At 39.3% G+C, this 20,177-nt stretch overlaps 1 protein-coding gene across 1 annotated transcript; it reads left to right on the top strand.

Moving 5' to 3' along the window:
- The first annotated feature begins 14,862 nt into the window (after positions 1 to 14,862).
- Positions 14,863 to 20,149, top strand: cgref1 (cell growth regulator with EF-hand domain 1). The gene is made up of 7 exons (XM_086298684.1): positions 14,863 to 15,142; positions 15,902 to 16,007; positions 16,284 to 16,358; positions 18,370 to 18,446; positions 18,596 to 18,720; positions 18,824 to 18,925; positions 19,044 to 20,149. Exons 1-7 carry the CDS (start codon positions 15,106 to 15,108, stop codon positions 19,320 to 19,322), a joined length of 801 nt encoding a protein of 266 aa, XP_086154810.1. The 5' UTR covers positions 14,863 to 15,105; the 3' UTR covers positions 19,323 to 20,149.
- The last annotated feature ends 28 nt before the right edge of the window (positions 20,150 to 20,177 follow it).

Raw genomic sequence — 20,177 nt, 5'->3', positions numbered from 1 at the left:
TTCTCTTTTCCCGATCTCTCATGTTCCTCTGGTCTCTCTGTTCGCTCTCTGTCTCCCAGACACTGATGAGAAATTAATAGTAGTTTAAATGTTCATTTCTCCACCCCATGACTCTAACAGTTACACTTTAATTACACAGCTAGATAAACTTGGATACCCTGTGGTGTGTGCGTGTGCGTTCCATAACTTAAGATGAGGTAACATGCATATGTAGCTTGTGGTTTATGTGTGTATGAACGTGCATATAGTGTGTGTGAGTGTGCACAACCAAACCTCACACACGCTTTTCACCTGTCTAAATTCATTAAGTCAAAAAAAGTCCCGCTGCGCTGTGTTGCACAGATGTAACGTGCCTCGCTATCATCCTGTAATAAACCAAAAACGCGTTTTCACCCAGGTGTCATCCACATATCTGAACCAGTGACTTGGTGGTGTTCCAGGGTCGAATAGCAAAGCCCTCTTTTCCACTTCTTCCATGTACAAATTGGCCACGATGGGTGAAACTGGGGAGCCCATGGCACACCCATGTTTCTGCCTGTAGAACTGACCCTTGTATGTGAAGTAGGTGGAATGAAGACACAGTTCCAAAAGCAAACACACTTGGTCGATGCTGAGAGTGGTCCTGCTGCTGAGGTTGGGGTCATCCTGTAATCTCTTATGGACTACCTCCAACGCTTCTGTGACTGGGATGCAAGTGAAGAGAGCTGTAACGTCATACGAGACCATGGTTTCGTCTGCCTCCATAATGACATCTCTCACCTTCTCAACAAAATCCAGGGTGTTCTGGATGTGGTGTTCAGAGCTGCCCACCAGCGGGTTGAGGATCGAAGCCAGAAACTTGGAGATGTTATAGGTGACAGAGTTGATCATGAAGACAATTGGTCTTAAAGGTGCACCCTGTTTATGTATTTTTGGTAAACCATACAGCTTTGGTGTAGATTCCCCTGGGTACAGCCTGTGGTATGAGGTCCGGTCAATAGCCTTGTCTTGTTCTAACTGCTTCAGACAGTCTATCACCCTCTTCCTGTAGCAACTTTCTGGGTCTCGTTTCAGGGGCTCATAAGTATTTTCATCACTGAGTAGCAACAAAATTTTCTCATGATAGTCTTTCTGGTTTAGCAATACTCTGCACCTACCCTTGTCTGCCGGAAGGATGATAATGTTGTTGTCATCGCTAAATGATGTGAGTGCCTTGCTCTCCTCCATGGTGATGTTGGATGCTGGGGGCTTTGCATTGCTGAGACAGGCCGAAACGTTCGTCCGTAGTTGCTCTGCTTCCACTTCTGCAATACTGTTGTTACGAATTGCTGTTTCTGTGGCTGTGATCAGCTCCACTGAGCAGCAGTTCTCTTGGTTGAAATGCCTTCTTGATGTTGGAGGTCAGAGGAGAATGGCCAGACTGCTTTACGTTTAGAGGAAGGCAAACAACCCACAACAGTAGTGGTCTAATGTCTCCTAGGCCTCTTAGTACTGACTGACGAGCCTACCTGAGAATTGTTTCAGTCCATTAATGACCACAGTGCACACACCTTCTAATGGCCAACACACCATGTCACAAAGCTCAAATAATTTCAAACTGACTTCCTGAACATCAGTTTGAAATATATTCATTGTACACAAATGGCCTCCACAGGCACCAGACCTCAACCCAATTATTATTAAAAATCTTATTATAAACTCAACTAAGTCACAGAAATCATCAGAGTGTTTTCCACTTCTCCAGCCTCACTGTCATTACACTGATGAAAAGCTTGTTTCAGAACCAAAGACCCAACTGTTCATTTCTAAAAGTGCTGCAATGACATTTGTTTGGGTTTTCCCTACCTTGTGTCATGGCGCAAAGGGGGTTAACAAGTGTTTCTAACTACCTGCCATGTACGTTATTGTCACCATCTGAAATGATTTTTCCAATACTCCAATAAATACTCAAAATCAAGAGTAAACAAACACATAAAACACTTTAATTAGGATCCTGTCACGCATCCTTTTTCTGCCACTGGAAGTCACCTCAGTCACTTGAACTGCTCATGTCTTCTTCATTCTTTTATTGACCTAATATTTATAAATAGTAACAACAAGTTGTTACCATTTATACAGTTCTGGTCCTCTTTTTTATTTATGTCCTCATTTATTGCTTTTGTCCTCATTTATATCTTACCCAACATTTATTTAGCTAAAAATAGTTCTGAAATACTTTTCGGCAGCTCAAACTAATTCATCATGCACATGCTTCCATATTTTCTTTTTGTCAGTTAATTTATAAGTCTGCTGCAGGGTGGTACTGATGATCACGGCTTGATAGAAATATTATTTCAGTTGCGTCTTACGTGCCTGTGTGTCTGATTATCTGTGAGTTGTGTCTCGTGCTGCAGCCGAATATTTAGAAATTGATGATAAAATAATGATAGGAGTCAGTCTGATGTCTGATAATCAGGGATGCCGATGCTTAGTCACAGCCAATTTGCATAGCTGTGACCAAATATAGGCGTCTCACTTTAGCTCATTTTACCATTTTGTTTGTTGTTACTGATATGCAGTCTGTCTGAAGGGTAAAAATAATACAAATGCAAATATTCTCCTGCTATGGAATTAAGTCTTGTCTCAGTGAACTTGCTAATAACTCGCTCTCTGCTGATGTGGAAACAAGATCCTGTTGAAATAGCATTTTTCAATTAATTGTTGTTAGTTTTACAATTTTGCGGATCGTGAAACACGAGGAATCATGAAGACCTTTAATTATGGAATTAACAAGGAAAAAACAACAACTTCACGCAACACTTGTAATTTTTTAATTGTGTTCAGATGATATCTTTCTCCATCAGTCTAAAATTAAACACGCTTAATTGGAAATGGTGACCTCTAACTTCCAGTCGTTAAACACAATCAGATTTTAGCTCCATAATATTTTGTGGGTTTTGCTAACCAGCTAAAAATGTGAAGTAGAACTTGAGTATCAATATGATTTGTGTAGAGAAAACTGAAACGAGCTTATTTATATTATGACCTGAATAGTTTATTTATTTAAATAAGATTCCGCTTGGTTCCTTTTTGTAGCATTTAGTCTTTTGGTAATGTTAAAAAGTACTGCTGTAATAATACTGTACAAAAAAGAGTCATTGCTGTTTTTGTACTAATGCACAGCCTGCTCATGGAGAGTGTAGGCCAGGTTACTTTTTTTATGTATAATTTCTATAAAACGCATAAAAGAAATTCAATGATCTGAAAAGAGGACAGCTGAAAGGATACACATGTGTGTGATCATGTCTGTTTAAAATGTGGCGATGCAGAACAGATTATGACAGGAACACATTGATGACAAAAATGAAATCTGACAAACTTGTGAAAAAAGTTTTCAACAGACTGTGAAAAGTTAAAAACACTCCATTATTCAGTAGCTTGTAAATCCACCTTTAGCAATAATAACTTTTAGTAATCAATAACTTGAATTTGAAGTAACGCATGCAACTTTTACACTTTCACACCCTGTTTGAGGGTTAAGACCTGGTCAAAGTTAGAATTCTAGGTTAAGTGAAAGTGAATGAATTCATTGACAAATTCAGCACTTGGGTCTGCACCAATACACCCGAGACAGAACTAACGACGCAAAGAACATAAATATAGACAGAGATTTCTTAAATTAGCCTGATTCAGCTAAAAAAACAAGGGAGAAAGTAGAAGAAAAGGTAGAGAACATTGGACAAGAAAGGGAGATATTAAAAAGGTATTAAGCTACACGCTCCATTACTACTTCATCCTTTTTGTCTTGCACGTGTTCTTAAGTTGTGTTAGTAAGTGAAGGTCACATGTGTACGTGTGTGTGCCACTGTGCATGACACAGCCTGTGTAGGTACTGTGCAGAACAGTAAGTGGGCTGACATAAACATACTGTATGTTTGTGAGGAAGTATTTAAGGTGATTGGTCGTGACAGTGTGGTGCCCTCTCAGTTGCCTGTGGAGAAATGACCCTGGGTCCTCAGGACATCATGTGGTGATTGGACCAAAGTTTGCAATTAAATGTCCCTAAAGCGGAACAGCCCCTTGTGTGTGTGTGTGTGTGTGTGTGTGTGTGTGTGTGTGTGTGTGTGTGTGTGTGTGTGTGTGTGTGTGAAGTGCTTCCTCTGGTTGATGTGAAACCCAGAGGAATTAGCTTGTGGAATGTGACAGCAACTATTTCAAACAAACTCATAGTATGGAGCTGTCCTGTGTATGTTAGTGTTTGTATGAGTGTGCAGTGCAAGTCACACAAAACCTTTAACTTGCAGGATCCAAACATTTTGTCCAGATCTGCCAGTCATCATCATCATCAACTTTATTTATAAAGCACTTTAAAACAACCACAGCTGACACAAAGTGCTGTACATTGGAACTGTAAAATAAAATTACATGAGATATAAATAAAAACCAAATAAAAGAAGAGTGAAATCATTAATTAAATAACTACTTCAATTAAAAGAAGTAGTATGTTACATCAATTTTGTTCTAAATGTTTTCTCTGTGTCACATTAGTCTTGAATGACTGCTATTGGCATTCTTAAGTAAATTGAAGTTGGTTTGAATGCTACACTCCTGTGGTAGGAGTGTGGAAGTCTATTAATTAGTTATTCCTAAAATTAGACCACTCCCAAAACAAAGTAACATCTACCTCACTTAAAATTGATAAATAATGTCGGTGCAACTCTTCACATTATAAACAGCATTTTGGGCTACACAGTTTTTCCTGAATTGCAAAAACACCAGCTTCCATTACCTGAACCAAACTATCGAACCTGTTTTGGAAGGTGGTTGTGGGAAAAGGATCGATCAGGATACAGAGGCAGGAAAAATGAGCTCACAATTGAGGAAAGAAAATCCAAAGAGGTAAAAGTCACCAGCAAATCCACCAGTAGAGCACAAGGGAAACATACAAATAAGCAGACAAAGGGAAACTCAAAATTATGTTTGTGTTGAAATCAGTCAGTTTTCCATTGGAAGGTTCCTAATTAACGGAAAAGACGTGGTAGTATCTGTGTGACGACCATGAGAGATTCTGTAAATAGTAAGGAAAGGTGCTTCAGTGCTTCCTTTATTACCTCCTTTAGTAGAGAATACAGTAGATCATCCTTTATAAAAGGAAATGAGATCATTCCATCCCATAAATCATAACACTCACCATCTGTCCATTCATGAACACAGACCACAAACATGACATTTCCATAACCTGCTGATATGCTTTGAACTTTCAGCTCAGAAGTGTTGTGTGAAAAGAAGTACTGTGATAAAATCTGCTTCCTATCGAGTTGTTGCCTTGCATGAAGAACATAGATTTATAGAAACTCTCCATATCAAGCTTAAGATATATATTATTTGATTAAAGTGTGTTTAGGGTAGGCTATAGTTCAGTTTGCATTAATAAGGTTTATTGTTGTATTGCTAGCCTTTAGGAATATCATGAATTAATTTTCCTCTTTGTGCCACCAGGGATAAGTAATGTTCCTAAGGAATTTTACATTGGTCATAAAAATCCTAAACAAAGAGAAGGAAATGAGCTCACAGCTCATTCTCACCTGGCAGGGAAAAATAAAAAAATTGGGATATTCAATTTTAAAGGATAATTTACTTCCAGCTTTAGTTCCAGCTTTTCACATTTATTTTTCTACTGCTGTCCTTCAAATGACTTGCAGAAACAGCACAGTAAGAACGCACTGTGATGATTTTAACTCATCTTGTGGACAGTGTAATGTCAATGCTGCAGACATCTGCCATCACATTAAAGCTTCAAAGCTTCCCGTGACCTCTTAATAAGGGCCAAGTTAAGAGAAAGTGATTAGGAAAAGGGTGTAGCGGGTACGTTTTTGGACCATTTGACTGCACCCAACTGCACACACTGTGGGCTGATTGTAAAAGGATACACAGGTGGAGCCCATCAAACATGGGTGAACTGAATGATGGTCGGGCAGCCAGTCAGTAACAAGGGAAGTTTTTATTGTTGTTGTATTGAATTTTTGTATGTGTGTCTGTATGAATGTAGGGTAATGTGAAGTGATTTGATTGATTTGTTTATGGCTTGGGGAACCAAATACAATGCTCCACGATATGGATAATACAGTTATTCTATTCTATTCTATTCTATTCTATTCTATTCTATTCTATGCTAAATTAATGGAAGAGTAGTTAATTAACAGTGAAACATGAAAACTAACAATACAGGATGCAGAATTCAGACTGTAGAATTCAACAGGTATAGAATGTGAAAACACTAGAAAAGAAACAAAACATTTTATTTAATCATTTAACTTCTTTCATTTCAGTTAGACATGACCAGAGTGAGCCAAAGGCTGAAACAGTACCAACAATTGTGTACAAGAGGTGATGGATGAGAGTTAGAGGTGTACTTCTGATGTACTCATTTCTAATCTTATTTATTTTGGGCTCTCCTAAAGAAACTCTTACTACCTCTAGCTGTGCCTCTTGTCTTTCTGTTCATACAATTGTCTTTAAACCACACATTATAAACAGGTCTCACTACCATCCCTTTCACACTATCCATCTGTCACTAATCACCTCTTACACTCACCACCATCTACTCCACCCTGCCTGCACTCTCTTTTTCATCTGTCTTCCTCTCATTCACACACGTATATCCTCTCACCTCTACTGACTTTCATTCCTCTTCTCTCCGGCACATACCATCACCTGTCCAGCCTTCTCTCACAATTCTGTCTGCAAACATCATCGTCCACTAAACTGCTGCCTGACCTCGTCTGTCAACCTGTCCATCACTACTACAGACAAGAACGCGCTCAGTGCTGTACTTCTGCATCAACACTCTCAAAGCAAACATAGTTCTCTGTAGTCCTCTTTCTTGGCATGAAGCACATTTCTGCTCACCGATTGTCACTTGTAAACTCTTTTTACTGCACGATATTGATTAAACAACATCCCTCAGCAAAAGGTTTCAGCTCCAAGAAGTAAAAAGAGTCTTGCAGATCGGCCTAAAGCATTTCTAGATGGTGCCTCAGAGAGGTTCTGAGCTGTTATCCATGAAGTGACAATGGTTGATGTTGTTGTGGGAAGCCCGTGCAGCGAATATTGTTAGGAGGACATGTCTACATAAGCAGCAGTGACTGTTAATGTAGTTGTTATTGTGGTAAGCATCTGTTGATATTACACTGGGGTCCAGGGTTAAAAATAGTTCACTCAGTTTGGATGGTTGGGGGCCCCAAAATAGTGGAACCTAATCCTTGTTACATAACTGAATGGAGGAAAGGCTTCTGAAGGGGACATGCGTGTCTGCCAGTGCACGTGCTCGTGTGAGTATGCATTTGATTACACTTGGGTTATGCTAAAGACAAACAGACTCATGCTGTTGCGTGACTTGCTGCTGGGAAGTGAGAACAGCCGTCAGAAAACAACAGGTAATTTTGTCAAATTTGAAAGGGAAACTGTATATTCTGCAGTTACATCACGCAGACCGCACATCACCAAGTCCACAGGAGCATTACCACAGAACTTCTTCTCCCTCGGAAGTTACCATCCAAGATCAATGTTCAGTACAATTTTAGCTGAAAAATTAAAACCATTATTAACTCATCTCTAATGTCTGCACTTCATTAAAGTTCATTGTTCAGATCTTCTAGTTTCAGAATATTCACATGTTTAGCAAAATCTGACCCCACTCCCAACTGTAGATGGGTTGTCAGTGATGCTAAAGCCGTGACTTTTATATTGATTTGTTCACAAAACTATATATCTTTTGAATTTAATGAACTTGAGAGAACTGAAGCCAGATAATTTCTTTAAGTAGATAAAAATAAATAATATTTTTTAAGATTTCCTGCTGGATGTTGGTTGCGTTCAACTCCAATTCCCTCAAAATTTGGGTTCTGTTTAAATTGTAACTAAAACCATCATGCATTGATTTGCAACTGTTTTAGCTTCCAGATCAGCTCCCACACTCCTGTAATAGATGCAGTGTGTGGTTTAAAATCATATTCCTGAAGTATGCAAGGAAGGCCTTTCCTGAAATAAATATTGTCCAGATGGGAACACATGTTGCTCTAAAAAACAGCTTTGGTCCATATGGCCACGTCTTTGCTATGTAATATTGCAACGTGCTTTACGCAGAGTCTGAGTCCATGCAGTGATTTCCATAGAAAATATGACATTTTTGATGATTTTGTGCTGCAGATGATGAGATATTCCAGCTCTTCTCATTTTTACACTGAAGAACATTATTGTGAAATTATCTGACAGCTTGTAGATTTGTTTTTTGCAGACTTCTGAAACTCAGCCTACCTTTACTTCTGAGGAACTGTGCCTCTCTGAGATGTTCTTTTTTTATACCCAATGATGTTACCGACTTGTTGCCAATTAAACTATTTAGTCTTTCCTCCAGCTGTTTCTTTTTAAGTCTGCTTACTTTTCCAGCCTTTTGTTGCCTCCTGTTGCAACTTTTCTGAGACATGCTGCTACAATCAAAATCAGATTTTCCATGAAGTTGTTAAATGTCTCAGTGTAAATATTAGATGTGTTCTCTGTGCTCTATTATAAATAAAATATGGGTTTATAAGATTTGGAAAGCATTGCTTTCACGCGAATTTCTTGGGAATTGAGGTTTTAGTTACCTGATTGTTCTTGTAAAGAGATTACTTTAATAACATTATTTGGACACTGGGCTCCATCACTGACATAACTACAACACTATATAGAGTTTCCAGTTCTAAAGTGCCACTTGTGTCTTTACTCTTTATACAGTTTTCCTTCTCCTGTCATCACTTTTTCTTTATTCTCCTTACATCTCATTATTAATTTAGATTCACTTTGTGCAAATAACTGAATAAGCAAATACTTTTTGTTTCCTCCCCTCTTCATTCTCAGATGTTATTCAATAAAAAATAAATAAAAATTAGTCAATAAATAAATCTAGCTTTAAATGAAACAAGAGTTGGTTAACTGAGTGTTACAGCTGAAAACTAGAGAATGCAGAAAGAGAAGCTATGAGAGGATATGGGGGCAGGACGGGTGAGGAGAGCGAGAGAAAATGCAGCATTGCCATCTGCTTTTACAGGGATGGCGATCAAAGTACACACAAGAGAAACATTTTGTGTTAAAAATAGAACCGTGTGGTTAAAAGAGCCGCAGTACTCACCTTCATGTGATAATACACGAGGTCATACACAGCCACAGATTTGTTTGGAGGAAAGAGAACAGAGAACGTGTACACTTATATTTACATTTGGACCCACACAGGTGTTTTATTTACTCTGCCGGCAGCGTGTGGGAGCACTTCGCTGGGCTGACTTTCCTGTGAGACTCGCTGCAGATAATTCTTCTTAAAGCATAACGACTGGTGGCATTACGTAACAGACTCACAGCACAGTAAAAACAGCACAGGTGTTAAGTGAAGTGACATTGAAGTGGTACAGTGAGTCAGCATCAACAATACCACAACTGTGAAAAGAAAATAAGGTAATTTGATCATCAGTAATTGCGCCAGTTGCACCTGAGCTTTTATTACTGCGACATGTCAGTTTTTTCTCTGAGGGAAAAAAGCAGCATCTCAAATTATGTGAGTGTACACAACCAAATTCAGATTCTTTCATTATGGAGCGTCTTAAAAATAATCTGTGGCCTCTTAAGTTTACCTTGTGTTTTCAGTCAAAATAAGAGGGGGGGGGGGGATGAAGAGGGGGGTTCAGTTACTGGGGTGGTTTCAGTCTTAAACGCTGCTTTAGGGGCAAATTGTCACAAAAGACGTTTATTCATCTTAATGTCATCTAATGGGTTTAAAAGTCAACTCAGAATGAAAACTAGAAGAAGAAACAAAGTACAGTGAGCATATGACTGAAGCGAAATAAGGACACTCTCAGTCACAGAAACTCATTTTAAGAGAGACTGAATTTAGTATTAACCTTCATCAGGGAATTGTTGATCAGGTGCTGGTTTAGCTCACAGGTTTAGCAGGCAAGGCAAGTTTATTTGTATAAACTTGTATAAACAACAGGGTGATTCAAAGTGCTTTACAGAGACATTAGAAACAAAAACGAATAAAAAGCACGATTTAAAATTGATTAAAACAAGCAAACTAACTAACTAACTAACTAACAAACAAACAAACAAAACAGTATATAAAATCAAAAATCAAAACAGATAAAATCAGAACAGTAGATAAAATCAGTAGTTAAAATGTAAGTTTTGAAATTTAAGCTTAAGTGCGGATTTGGTGCTTTGTTTAAATGCAGCTGAGAATAAGTGAGTCTTCAACCTGGATTTAAATAAACTGAGTGTTTCAGCTGATCTGAGGCTTTCTGGGAGTTTGTTCCAGATATAAGGAGCATAAAAGCTGAATGGAGCTTCTCCGTGTCTGGTTCTGACTCTGGGAACTGATAAAAGACCGGATCCAGATGACCTGAGGGATCTGGATGGTTCATACTGGGTCAGGAGGTCATTGATGTATTTTGGTCCTAAACCATTCAGAGCTTTATAGGCCAGCATCAAGTCTGTCCTCTGATGAACAGGCAGCCAGTGTAAAGACCTCAGAGCTGGACTGATGTGGTCCACTTTTTTGGTCTTAGTGAGGACTCGAGCAGCAGAGTTCTGAATGAGCTGTAGTTGTCTGACTGATTTTTTAGGTAGACCTGTAAAGATGCTGTTACAGTAATCAAGCCTACTAAAGATGAATGCATGGACTAGTTTTTCCAGGTCCTGTTGAGACATCAGATCTTTTATCCTTGAAATATTCTTGAGGTGATAGTAAGCTGATTTTGTTATTATCTTAATGTGTTTTTCTAAGTTTAGGTCTGCATCCATCACTACACCCAAATTTCTCACCTGGTTTGTGGTTTTTAGGTGTATAGATTGAAGTTCTCTGGTGACCTGTAATCGTTTTTCTTTGGCACCAAAGACTCTGTATCCTGTATACTCAAAGTTATTACCTCAAATAAATTACACCAAAACCTCTCTGTGAAGTGTGAAATATGTAAATATATATATGAAGGGGAAAAATGGCGGCTGATATTGCAAAAAAAAACTTGAAACACAATTTAAAAAGATGAGCAGAGATAGAAATAGATCACACAGATATAGAAATATTGCTTTGTTAGTAAGTAAGTGCCACTGCTGTGAACAGCAAACAGCTTCCCTAAGTCACGACACAGATACACAGCAGCACTGGGCAGTAGGGCTTGTTACTCTTTTACTCATGCATTTTCTATTCAGCCAAAGAATGCACAGAGTGAGAATGGGAGACTCGTGTTAACAATAAGATCACCAACACCATCTCTGTGGTGTAAGAGCAACAACACAGCCTGTCTGCCACATATATAAAACGTGCTTTCTCACTGAATTGCATTACAATTACACGCATGCACACAGATACTGTTCAGCAGCTCATGGTAACAATTATACACTAATCTCTCTTCCTGTAAGTGAGTGTCAGAGGGATGTTTGTGTACCAACCAGCTGTGAAATAACGAGCTACTACGGTGCTAAGCCACTCAGTGGGTCACGAGATGTTGGAGCTTATTTATGTGCTTACATGACTATGACTGCTTTAAGTCTGGTTATGTAATGTTATGGCTGGTCTTTTCCACTCACCCTTTCACTGGAATACCAAATACTTACCCTTTTGACCTTTGTTAATATGTGTGTAACTGCATATGATTGAGTGTGTTTTGTTTCTGTTTGAAGATTTGTTTTTTCTCTCCGAGTCTGGAAGCTTGCGAGTTTCTCGTGTCTAAAATCCACTTGAACAAACTTTAGCTGCTTTTATATTTAGGACTGTGTGTGTGTGTGTGTGTGTGTGTGTGTGTGTGTGTGTGTGTGTGTGTGTGTGTGTGTGTGTGTGTGTGTGTTGTGATGGAGACTGAAATTTGTATTTTTAAATACGATATAAATACTTCAAGCTATGAAGCATTATGTGGTCAAAACATGCAGCTTTGCAAACATGACCACTTACATAATTATCTTAGTAATTAATCACATCTATATAGAGTTTGCATTGGCCCTCAAATGCATTCGTCTAAATAAGATGGCCAATATTGCAGATGTTTTGACCCAAAGCCACATTGTAGGCTCCATACATGTGCATAAATAGCTAAAGGGGGTTGATACTGTCCTTCAACCACATAGTCAAAGCCTCAGAAAGATGGATTTCTCCTTAAAGATCAATGAACATCCCGGTGGTGTGGGAATGTTTGTTTGTATGAGGGCATTTCCATGTGTAATCATCCCGTCCTTCAGTTGAGTAAGACCACAACCCAATTACATCTGAGCAAACAAGCAGACGGGTACTCCGGCTTCCTCCCACCGTCCAAAGACATGCAGCTTGTGGGGATAGGTTAATTGGAAAATCCAAATTGCCACTAGGTGTGAATGTGAGTGCGAATGGTTGTCTGTCCCTGTGTGTTGGCCCTGCGACAGACTGGCGACCTGTCCAGGGTGTACCCCGCCTCTCGCCCTATGACAGCTGGGATAGGCTCCAGCGCCCCCCGCGACCCTGAAAAGGATAAGCGGAAGCGAATGGATTATGGAAACAAGCAGACGTGTGTGGCTAACCAGCTGTTGAGACGTTTAAGTGTAACATCTCAAAGGATGATTGACACACAAAATATTAGGGCGATAAATGAATATAATATATGAATCTAATTTTAGCATCTTAACCCACTGGGATTAATTACAGGTTAAAAGTGGGTGATGTAGTTGTGCAGCTCATCAAACCTTCAAAGTGTTTCCACTGTATTTTCAACAAATTATATCAATTATATCCTGCCTGAAATAGAACAGATTTCCACTAATATTGTTTTTTCCAAAGAACACCTATTTCCCCATTTCCAGTTCCATACATTATTCTTGGATGGTACTAGAGTTGCTTTTAATAATTCAATAATAATCCGTAGATCGTACACTGGGCCTTGATGCAGCCCCTCAGATGACGTACTGTCTAGAAAAAAAACTATTTTAGATGTCGCTCTTTGCCAGGATGTCCTAATTTTATGCCAAGTTTCTCCTGATTGAGTATTAACTTCAGAAATAGATGCTTTGAACAGGAGGTGCGTGGGTTCATTGTGCACCTGAGATCACACTAAACAGTGTGATCTTAACTGGTTAGTAATCCATATTGCTCTATTTTGTAATAAAGTAGTTGTTTTAAAGGTCAATAAACACAATAACAAATTTCATTTAAATTTATGTACATAGCACCAAATCACAACAACAGTCATTTTTACATAGTAAAGTAAAGAACCTACAATGATTGAAAATCCCAACAATCGGGCAACCCCTTATGAGCAAGCACTTGGTGACAATAGGAAGGAAAAACTCAGGAAAACTCAGAAGGAAGACAGGGCAATACACACACTGTGAGAGAGAGCCAGAGATGAACAATAACTGATGGTTAAATGCAAAATACATCATTCAAAACATCTGGAAATTCCATTTTAACATTGAAGGCATATGTTTTGGGGAGCACGGTGGTTAGCACTGTTGCTGCACAGCAAGAAGGTCCTGAGTTCAATTCCATCATCAGGCCGGGGTCTTTCTGTGTGGAGTTTGCATGTTCTCCCCGTGTTTGCGTGGGTTCCCTCCGGGTACTCCGGCTTCCTCCCACTGTCCAAAGACATGCAACTTGTGGGGATAGGTTAATTGGATAATCCAAATTGCCACTAGGTTTGAATGTGCGAGTGAATGTGAGTACGAATGGTTGTCTGTCCCTGTGTGTTGGCCCTGCGACAGACTGGCGACCTGTCCAGGGTGTACCCCGCCTCTCGCCCCATGACAGCTGGGATAGGCTCCAGCGCCCCCCGCGACCCTGAAAAGGATAAGCGGAAGCGAATGGATGGATGGATGGATGGCATATGTATTCAATAACACCCCACAGCTAATACAGATTGCTTAACTTACCTTGACCTGTGTGTGTGTGCGCGCGCGCGCTTTGGGGTGGGGGTGGGGTTCTGAACAGCTGCTCCTCTTAAGGATGAAGAGATGATCTGTTTCCATCTTCACAGCACCAACCACCTGACCACCTGCACGTTGTCACCACATCCATAAACCTCCACTTTCCTGTTTTCATCTTCAGCATCCTCCCATAATATCAACTCTGAACATGTCTGAATAAAAGCAGGGGTTAAAAAATATATAATGTTTTTATTTTTTACACTACGTTAATACATCTTTTTTTTTTTTAATACCTTAATACCTCTCCTTCATCATGATGTTTAATAGCCTATTAATATTATATATCATAAGCATCACATCAGGATCATAAGAATCAATTAAAATAAAATGTTGCAGTGACATCTTGTGGTCAAATACCAGGAGTGCAGTGAATAGTGTGGCTTATACTGTGTCTTGCTTGATGTGTGTAAGGTTTTAAACAGAAATATGCAATAAAGCTGGTTTCCTAATTTTACACAGTATTTGGAGGTGTGTGTTTTGTTGTTGGATAAAGCTGCACTAAGCCTGGAAATAAAACAATTGCCAATACCCAAACACTAAGACATTTAACCACATGTTGACTGGATCAAGTTTATCTATGGATGCTGAAACAACAATTGGCAGTTATTGCAAAAGACGGTATATAAGCCTGTCGCATAGGAGTATAAAATATATTACTTCCTTTTTATGTTTGTTGGGAAAACAAATGCAGCAATGTAAAATAAAGTATTTGCCCTTCATACGATGAAAGCCACACTATCAGACTTCAGACCGTCTTTCAGCTTTAACTTAACGCCCCACACAAACATACTCTTTACTGGGGTCTGGCCAGCCCTTTATGAGGTAATGCGGCTCATTGACACGAAACATGAAATAACCCTGACTATAAACGCCGTGAGTGATTGCTCCACCCCGACGACTGGGATCGCTGAGGACGTGGACAAGGCGTGGCGGAAAAACCGGACGGAGAAGCACAAAGAGATCGACAAAGCTTGCGCAAACTCACTGACACGACAGCGGCTGAGTTCTTCCACGTGGACCCTGTCATTGACCAAAACACACTACTGTACTCCGTGGCAGCCTGGGGGCGCGCACGCAGTCGCCTTTGCGCAGTGCAGACCACACGGAGGCGCGAGCAGGGCGGTGCGGGATAGAGGTGATCTCCAGATATGAACCCGTAAGGTGTCGGAATTAATGCCTTTTGCTGCTCATACATCAACTATGCAGACAGGTAGGCTCGTTGTCACTGTGAGGAGAGATTTGAGCTGTTTTCATCAGCTGCAGCGGTTACGATGCGCTTCTTAGTTAACGATACTATTCTTTCACAGCTTTCTTTATAAATGTGTTTTATTTAATATAAGACTGTGATGTCAACGTGCCTTTAAAGGAGGCTGTGTGATCAGGCAGTAACAATGAGTTGATGGTGTAGTCTTGTGTGCTGTGCCAGACTAGCATCGCTGCTGCTCCACAGGAGGAGGAAGCTGCCGGTTATTAGTCTGCGCATCTCTGGGATCTCTTAAACAGGCCATTCAGCTCACAGCAACGAATTTTAGTTCAAAAATCTAATGTTTGCTGGTCTAAAAGGTCTGGCGAGTCACAGAGAAATGATTCATGGAGACAGCATGAAAGGGCTGCAATGAGCTATAAATAGATAGAAAGATTTCAAATGATTTTTCCATAATGGACCAGGAAGTTTCTCATCTATGTGACGAGTGAAAGCTGTATGACTGCAGCTCTGCAATATTACTGAAGGGACTGGTTTTTGTGAGGTTTGTTTGTGTTTGTGTTTTTCTGTAAGGCAGCAATTGCTGCATTGTGTGACCACTGCAATGCCCATAAAAGTTTCCTCTAGTTTCATTAACACAATCAGAATTAGTAATTCTGTGCACTGTAAAAACTCAACCATTCTTATTTATATGAATTAAAATCAGTGATGAAATGGTTTGGGAAGAGCTTGCACAAAGGTAGTAACATAGCTGTTTAATTTTAGGTGTGCTCTTGGAGTGTCACCTGGACCAGCTGGTTCCGCGTGTTCTGTCTCTGACCCTGCTGGTACACCTGTGCCTGGCTGCACCAGGTCTTCCAGGAACACAGAGGTAACGCCCCTTCTCTCATCAAGTTTCACTTTCTCTTCTTTTTAATTCATATAAAGGCATAAATATTCTCAGGCTTTCATAAATATGCTGCTTGATTTGATTTTATTCTATAATTGATTATTCCTTATTCCCATTGGATATAAATGTTATATATGAGGCTAGCAGATACACTCTGTTGCTGTTTAGCAGAACAAAATAAAGAAATTAAACCAAAAACAAAAGCAGTGATGCAGGAAGAAGCTCTTTGAATGATTTGTTTGCTTATTTATTCCACAGGGAGGAATCAGTAGCTGCCCATCCCCCTTCTGCAGCACTACCCAATCCCTTTGGCTCTGGAGAGGAGGAACGCAGGTGAGTGGCACATGTACAGTCTGCTGTTATTGAACATCTGAAATCATTTCACTCAACAGCAGCTTTCTGACTTGGCTGTGGACTTTGGCTCCTCCGTCGCGCTAATGATGTGGCCTGTACTATAAAATGATAAAATTACATGTACCTAAGAGCTCATTTATGCTGCATTAATTTCCTTTATGGGGCTCTCCTCACCATACTGCAAATATTATCTCACCACACATAGCTGCTACTGTACTGGAATAGTTTGAACTTGCCTGTAATAAATTGTTCAGAGAACAAAAGAAGAAATATAACCACACGACAGATGCAGCTTCTTTCCATTTGTTGGTAAGATTAAGATAATGTGTACACGCTATCATACTTTCATCTTAAGGGTATTGCATGAAAGACCAGATAAATGCTTGTTAGCTGTATGGAATAGCAGTTGGAATTTACACCACCCTTAATAAATAATACATGTTGGCTCAAAGCAGGCCTTTGTGCTGAATCAACATTTGTAAAAGGATTATTCAAGCATTTAGAACCTCTCACTGTTGCAACATTGCTTCATTTATGGTATGTGATGGAGTGCATGAAGTTTAAGATGTTAAAACAAATGATGCCCTGAGAGTAGTCTCAGTTCTTACCACCAGATCTTGCCTTAATACCCTTTTAAGTCTCATGTAAAGCTCATGACTCATAGCTGATGATGATCTGTGACAGATTTTGATTGAAGCAGCTGTGTTGAAGGCACCTCAGTTGTGCTCTAAAGAAAACACCTTTGGCCTGAATTTTGTCATTGTTACCATCTAGTTCATGTAAGATTATGAAAGGTAGAACCACTGCTACGACGTGTTATGTGTTAAGAATGTAAAGAAGTTTCTATTATTATATTAAGCGTGTGTAACCAGTTTAATACACGTTCACTATTTGTCAAGAGTCTATTTACAAATATAGGAAAACATTTACAAGTACACATCTGCCATCTGCTTTACTTAAGATTACATATACAAGTACACAGCACATGTACCTAAAATATGAGTTTAAGGCATGTGCCAATGAACGTTTCTCACTTCACAACCATTTTAAAAGTAATAGAAGCTTAAACCAGTGTAATATAAAGACTCAAAGCCTTGATTTAACAAAACAGTGCTACTGGACTTCTATGGATGAATTTTTCATATTCTTTCCAGCAAGGTGAATATATTTAAAAAATATATATATGTGTCAATAATAACATTGCCGAGCAACACGGTAGCGCAGTGGCTACATCTGTTGTTTCACAGCAAGAAAATCATATGTTTGGCCCCAAATTCCTTCCACAGTCCAGCAACATGAATTTTAGGTTAATTAGTTTATTCTTATTGATTGAAAAAAAATCACATTGCAGAATTTTTCATCAGTCATTAACAATAAAAAAGAACCGGAGCTGAATTGAAGTTTAATAAAAGTGTGTACAGTGATGTCAGGAAACTCATTGTTTAATTTCCTTAATTTCCTTTTTCTTATTCTTTTTTTTGGTGCTACCCACCTTTTAATGACTTCACGCTCTGTCAGTCCTTTAACTGTGCAAGTTTATGGTTATCTGTCTGTTTATATCCAGGGTGTACCCTGCATCTCACCTTGTGTCACCTGCGATCAGCTGCCATCTAAAGCAGTTAATAGAAGTATTGATTTCTCTTCTAACCTCTTCTCACAACATGAGACACAAGATGTTTTGTACATCACTGAACATGATTGAAGGGGATCTTTAACTTCTTTTAAACATCTTATAAATGATTTAAAGAGCTAAAACAGGCTCTGTGAGCAGAAGTCTGTGTGCATCTGAACTGAAATAGTGAAGTCCAAGTTTTTGGAGACGGGAGCGTGGGGTTTAGGAGCTTGAAGAGTCTGGCACAGGGTGCTTGAGTGTTATACCCTCTACCAGATGGCACAAGGGTGGAAAGAGTCTGTAGCACATGGCAGTTGCACTACCAATCTGCTTTGTAACATTTTTTATAAACTGTGCTTTGTGTTGTGTGTACTACAGTTTGAGACAGAGTTACATTCAATCAAGCCTGAAGAATAGAGGACAAGGAGGACCAGAAATCACCACCTGGGAGCAAGGTAAACAGTGCCTCTTACCAGTAGATATTACACTGATGGGTTCTGACTAGGATCACCATTGCCAAATAATGTAGCCTTTATTAGTCAGAATCTAATAAAGTCTTTTTATTTGATCGTATAATTGTGAATTGTGCTGTGCTATGTTCCAGAGGTATTCTTCCTGTTTGGCCTTTATGATTATGATCGCAGTGGGTTCTTAGATGGCTTGGAGATGATGAAGCTCCTCTCAGATTTTAACTCCCATCATATACCTGGAGCAGAGGCCAGTGAGCAGGTTAGCAGGAGCGACTCTATGTATGTGTGTATTTGAACTGACAAGGTGTTGGCCTTTTTCATTCAGTCGGCGATATTTGTGTATGTTTGCATGTTGCTTTCAGGTGGTTTCTATGGTAGATTTCTTACTACAGACTCAGGATCTAAACCAGGATGGTCTGCTGGCTCTATCTGAACTGCTCTCCCCTTCAATCACCCACACACAGGTACTGCAAATGTATTGGAAATACTGTTAATACTGTTAAAGCTTTATGTCGTTTTATTCACACTTTCATTATATTTGGCTGCAAAAACAACACCTCATCATAACTTTCTACCTTAAAGGACCCAAGCAACAACAATGCACCTCAGCAGGAGCAGGAAGCAGTAGTGGAGGAACAGCTATCAAACGCTATTGCTAACGTGGACAGTGCCGGAGCAGTGGAGCAGAGAAAGGAACAGATTCATGAAGAGATTCAGCTTCAAGAGGACGTACAAGGAAAGGAAGTTGAACCCATAAAGCAAATGGATGAATATGAGAGACATCAAATCCCAGAAGTCACAATAGAAGATCTGGGGCAGGACCACAATATTCCTGTACATCAGGGCCAACCAGAGATATAAAACACACACACATAAACACACTGGAGAAAACACCACTGTCATCTAGGCCTCAGTCTCTTATGTACTGTATGGGAGAGCTTCTTAATCAGCATCCCCAAAAATGGTCCCCTTCTGGATCTGAGTTCTGAGTTTCTGCTAATGCACAATTCACTGGACTGTTAAACATGTAGATGGGTGGTCAAAAGGTCTTTCTGGTCAAAATATTCCTGCCACTGTATTGGGATGCTCAATGATTCCCAGAGCTTTTAAGGGGTTAAAGGCAGAATGTAATATTAGTTGCAACAATAAAACTGAAGCCATGATTAAAAGAGACCTTTTAATGCATTTTTTCTAAGTTGGAAAATGTGTTATTACTTTAATTGAATTTATTTACCATTTATTTACCATTTTCTGCCATGATTATTTTATGCATTTGTTTGCTTTATACCACCAGTTTATGGATGTTTCCTCCTCCCCAGATGTCAGTAGGCACTGTGGATTCACGTACATGTGGATGGTGGACTTGCTGCACTTTTAGCTTGGTTTTTTTTAATGTTTCAGATTCACAGTTAGTTCAGCTGAAATGAAAATTCGCTCTCCTTAATATTATATCAGCAAGAAAAATGAGTACATATTGAATTCACTAGACAAGGAGTATGAAAGAAAATAATCTTTATGGTGGCCCCATTGAAATAAAATGAAAAGTAATGTAAAATGCTATCATTATCTACATACTTGAAATGTTTTTAGTGTGAAAGAGTGTACTATTTGTTAATTTTTAAAAAAAAAAGTGTTTTTTTTTGTTAATTTTTTAAAAACCATTTTATGCATTTATACGGCGGAAGAAAATAAACAAGAAACAAGTATTTCTCTGCT

The sequence above is a fragment of the Aulonocara sp. 'chitande type north' Nkhata Bay genome, linkage group LG1, assembly GCF_057382095.1.
Source record: "Aulonocara sp. 'chitande type north' Nkhata Bay isolate Kocher_YH1m ecotype deep benthic linkage group LG1, A_spYH_male_GT1.1, whole genome shotgun sequence".
Lineage (NCBI taxonomy): Eukaryota > Metazoa > Chordata > Actinopteri > Cichliformes > Cichlidae > Aulonocara > Aulonocara sp. 'chitande type north' Nkhata Bay.
The sequence above is the reverse complement of the archived record's forward strand: the minus strand, read 5'-3'. Positions and strand labels throughout refer to the sequence as shown.

Excerpts from the sequence above, each read along its gene's own strand:
- cgref1 (XM_086298684.1), top strand. The coding sequence starts at position 15,106 with ATGCCTTTTGCTGCTCATACATCAACTATGCAGACAG. Across the intron at positions 15,143-15,901 it reads TACATCAACTATGCAGACAG|GTGTGCTCTTGGAGTGTCAC; the intron begins GTAGGCTCGTTG and ends GTTTAATTTTAG. Across the intron at positions 18,926-19,043 it reads CTTCAATCACCCACACACAG|GACCCAAGCAACAACAATGC; the intron begins GTACTGCAAATG and ends TCTACCTTAAAG.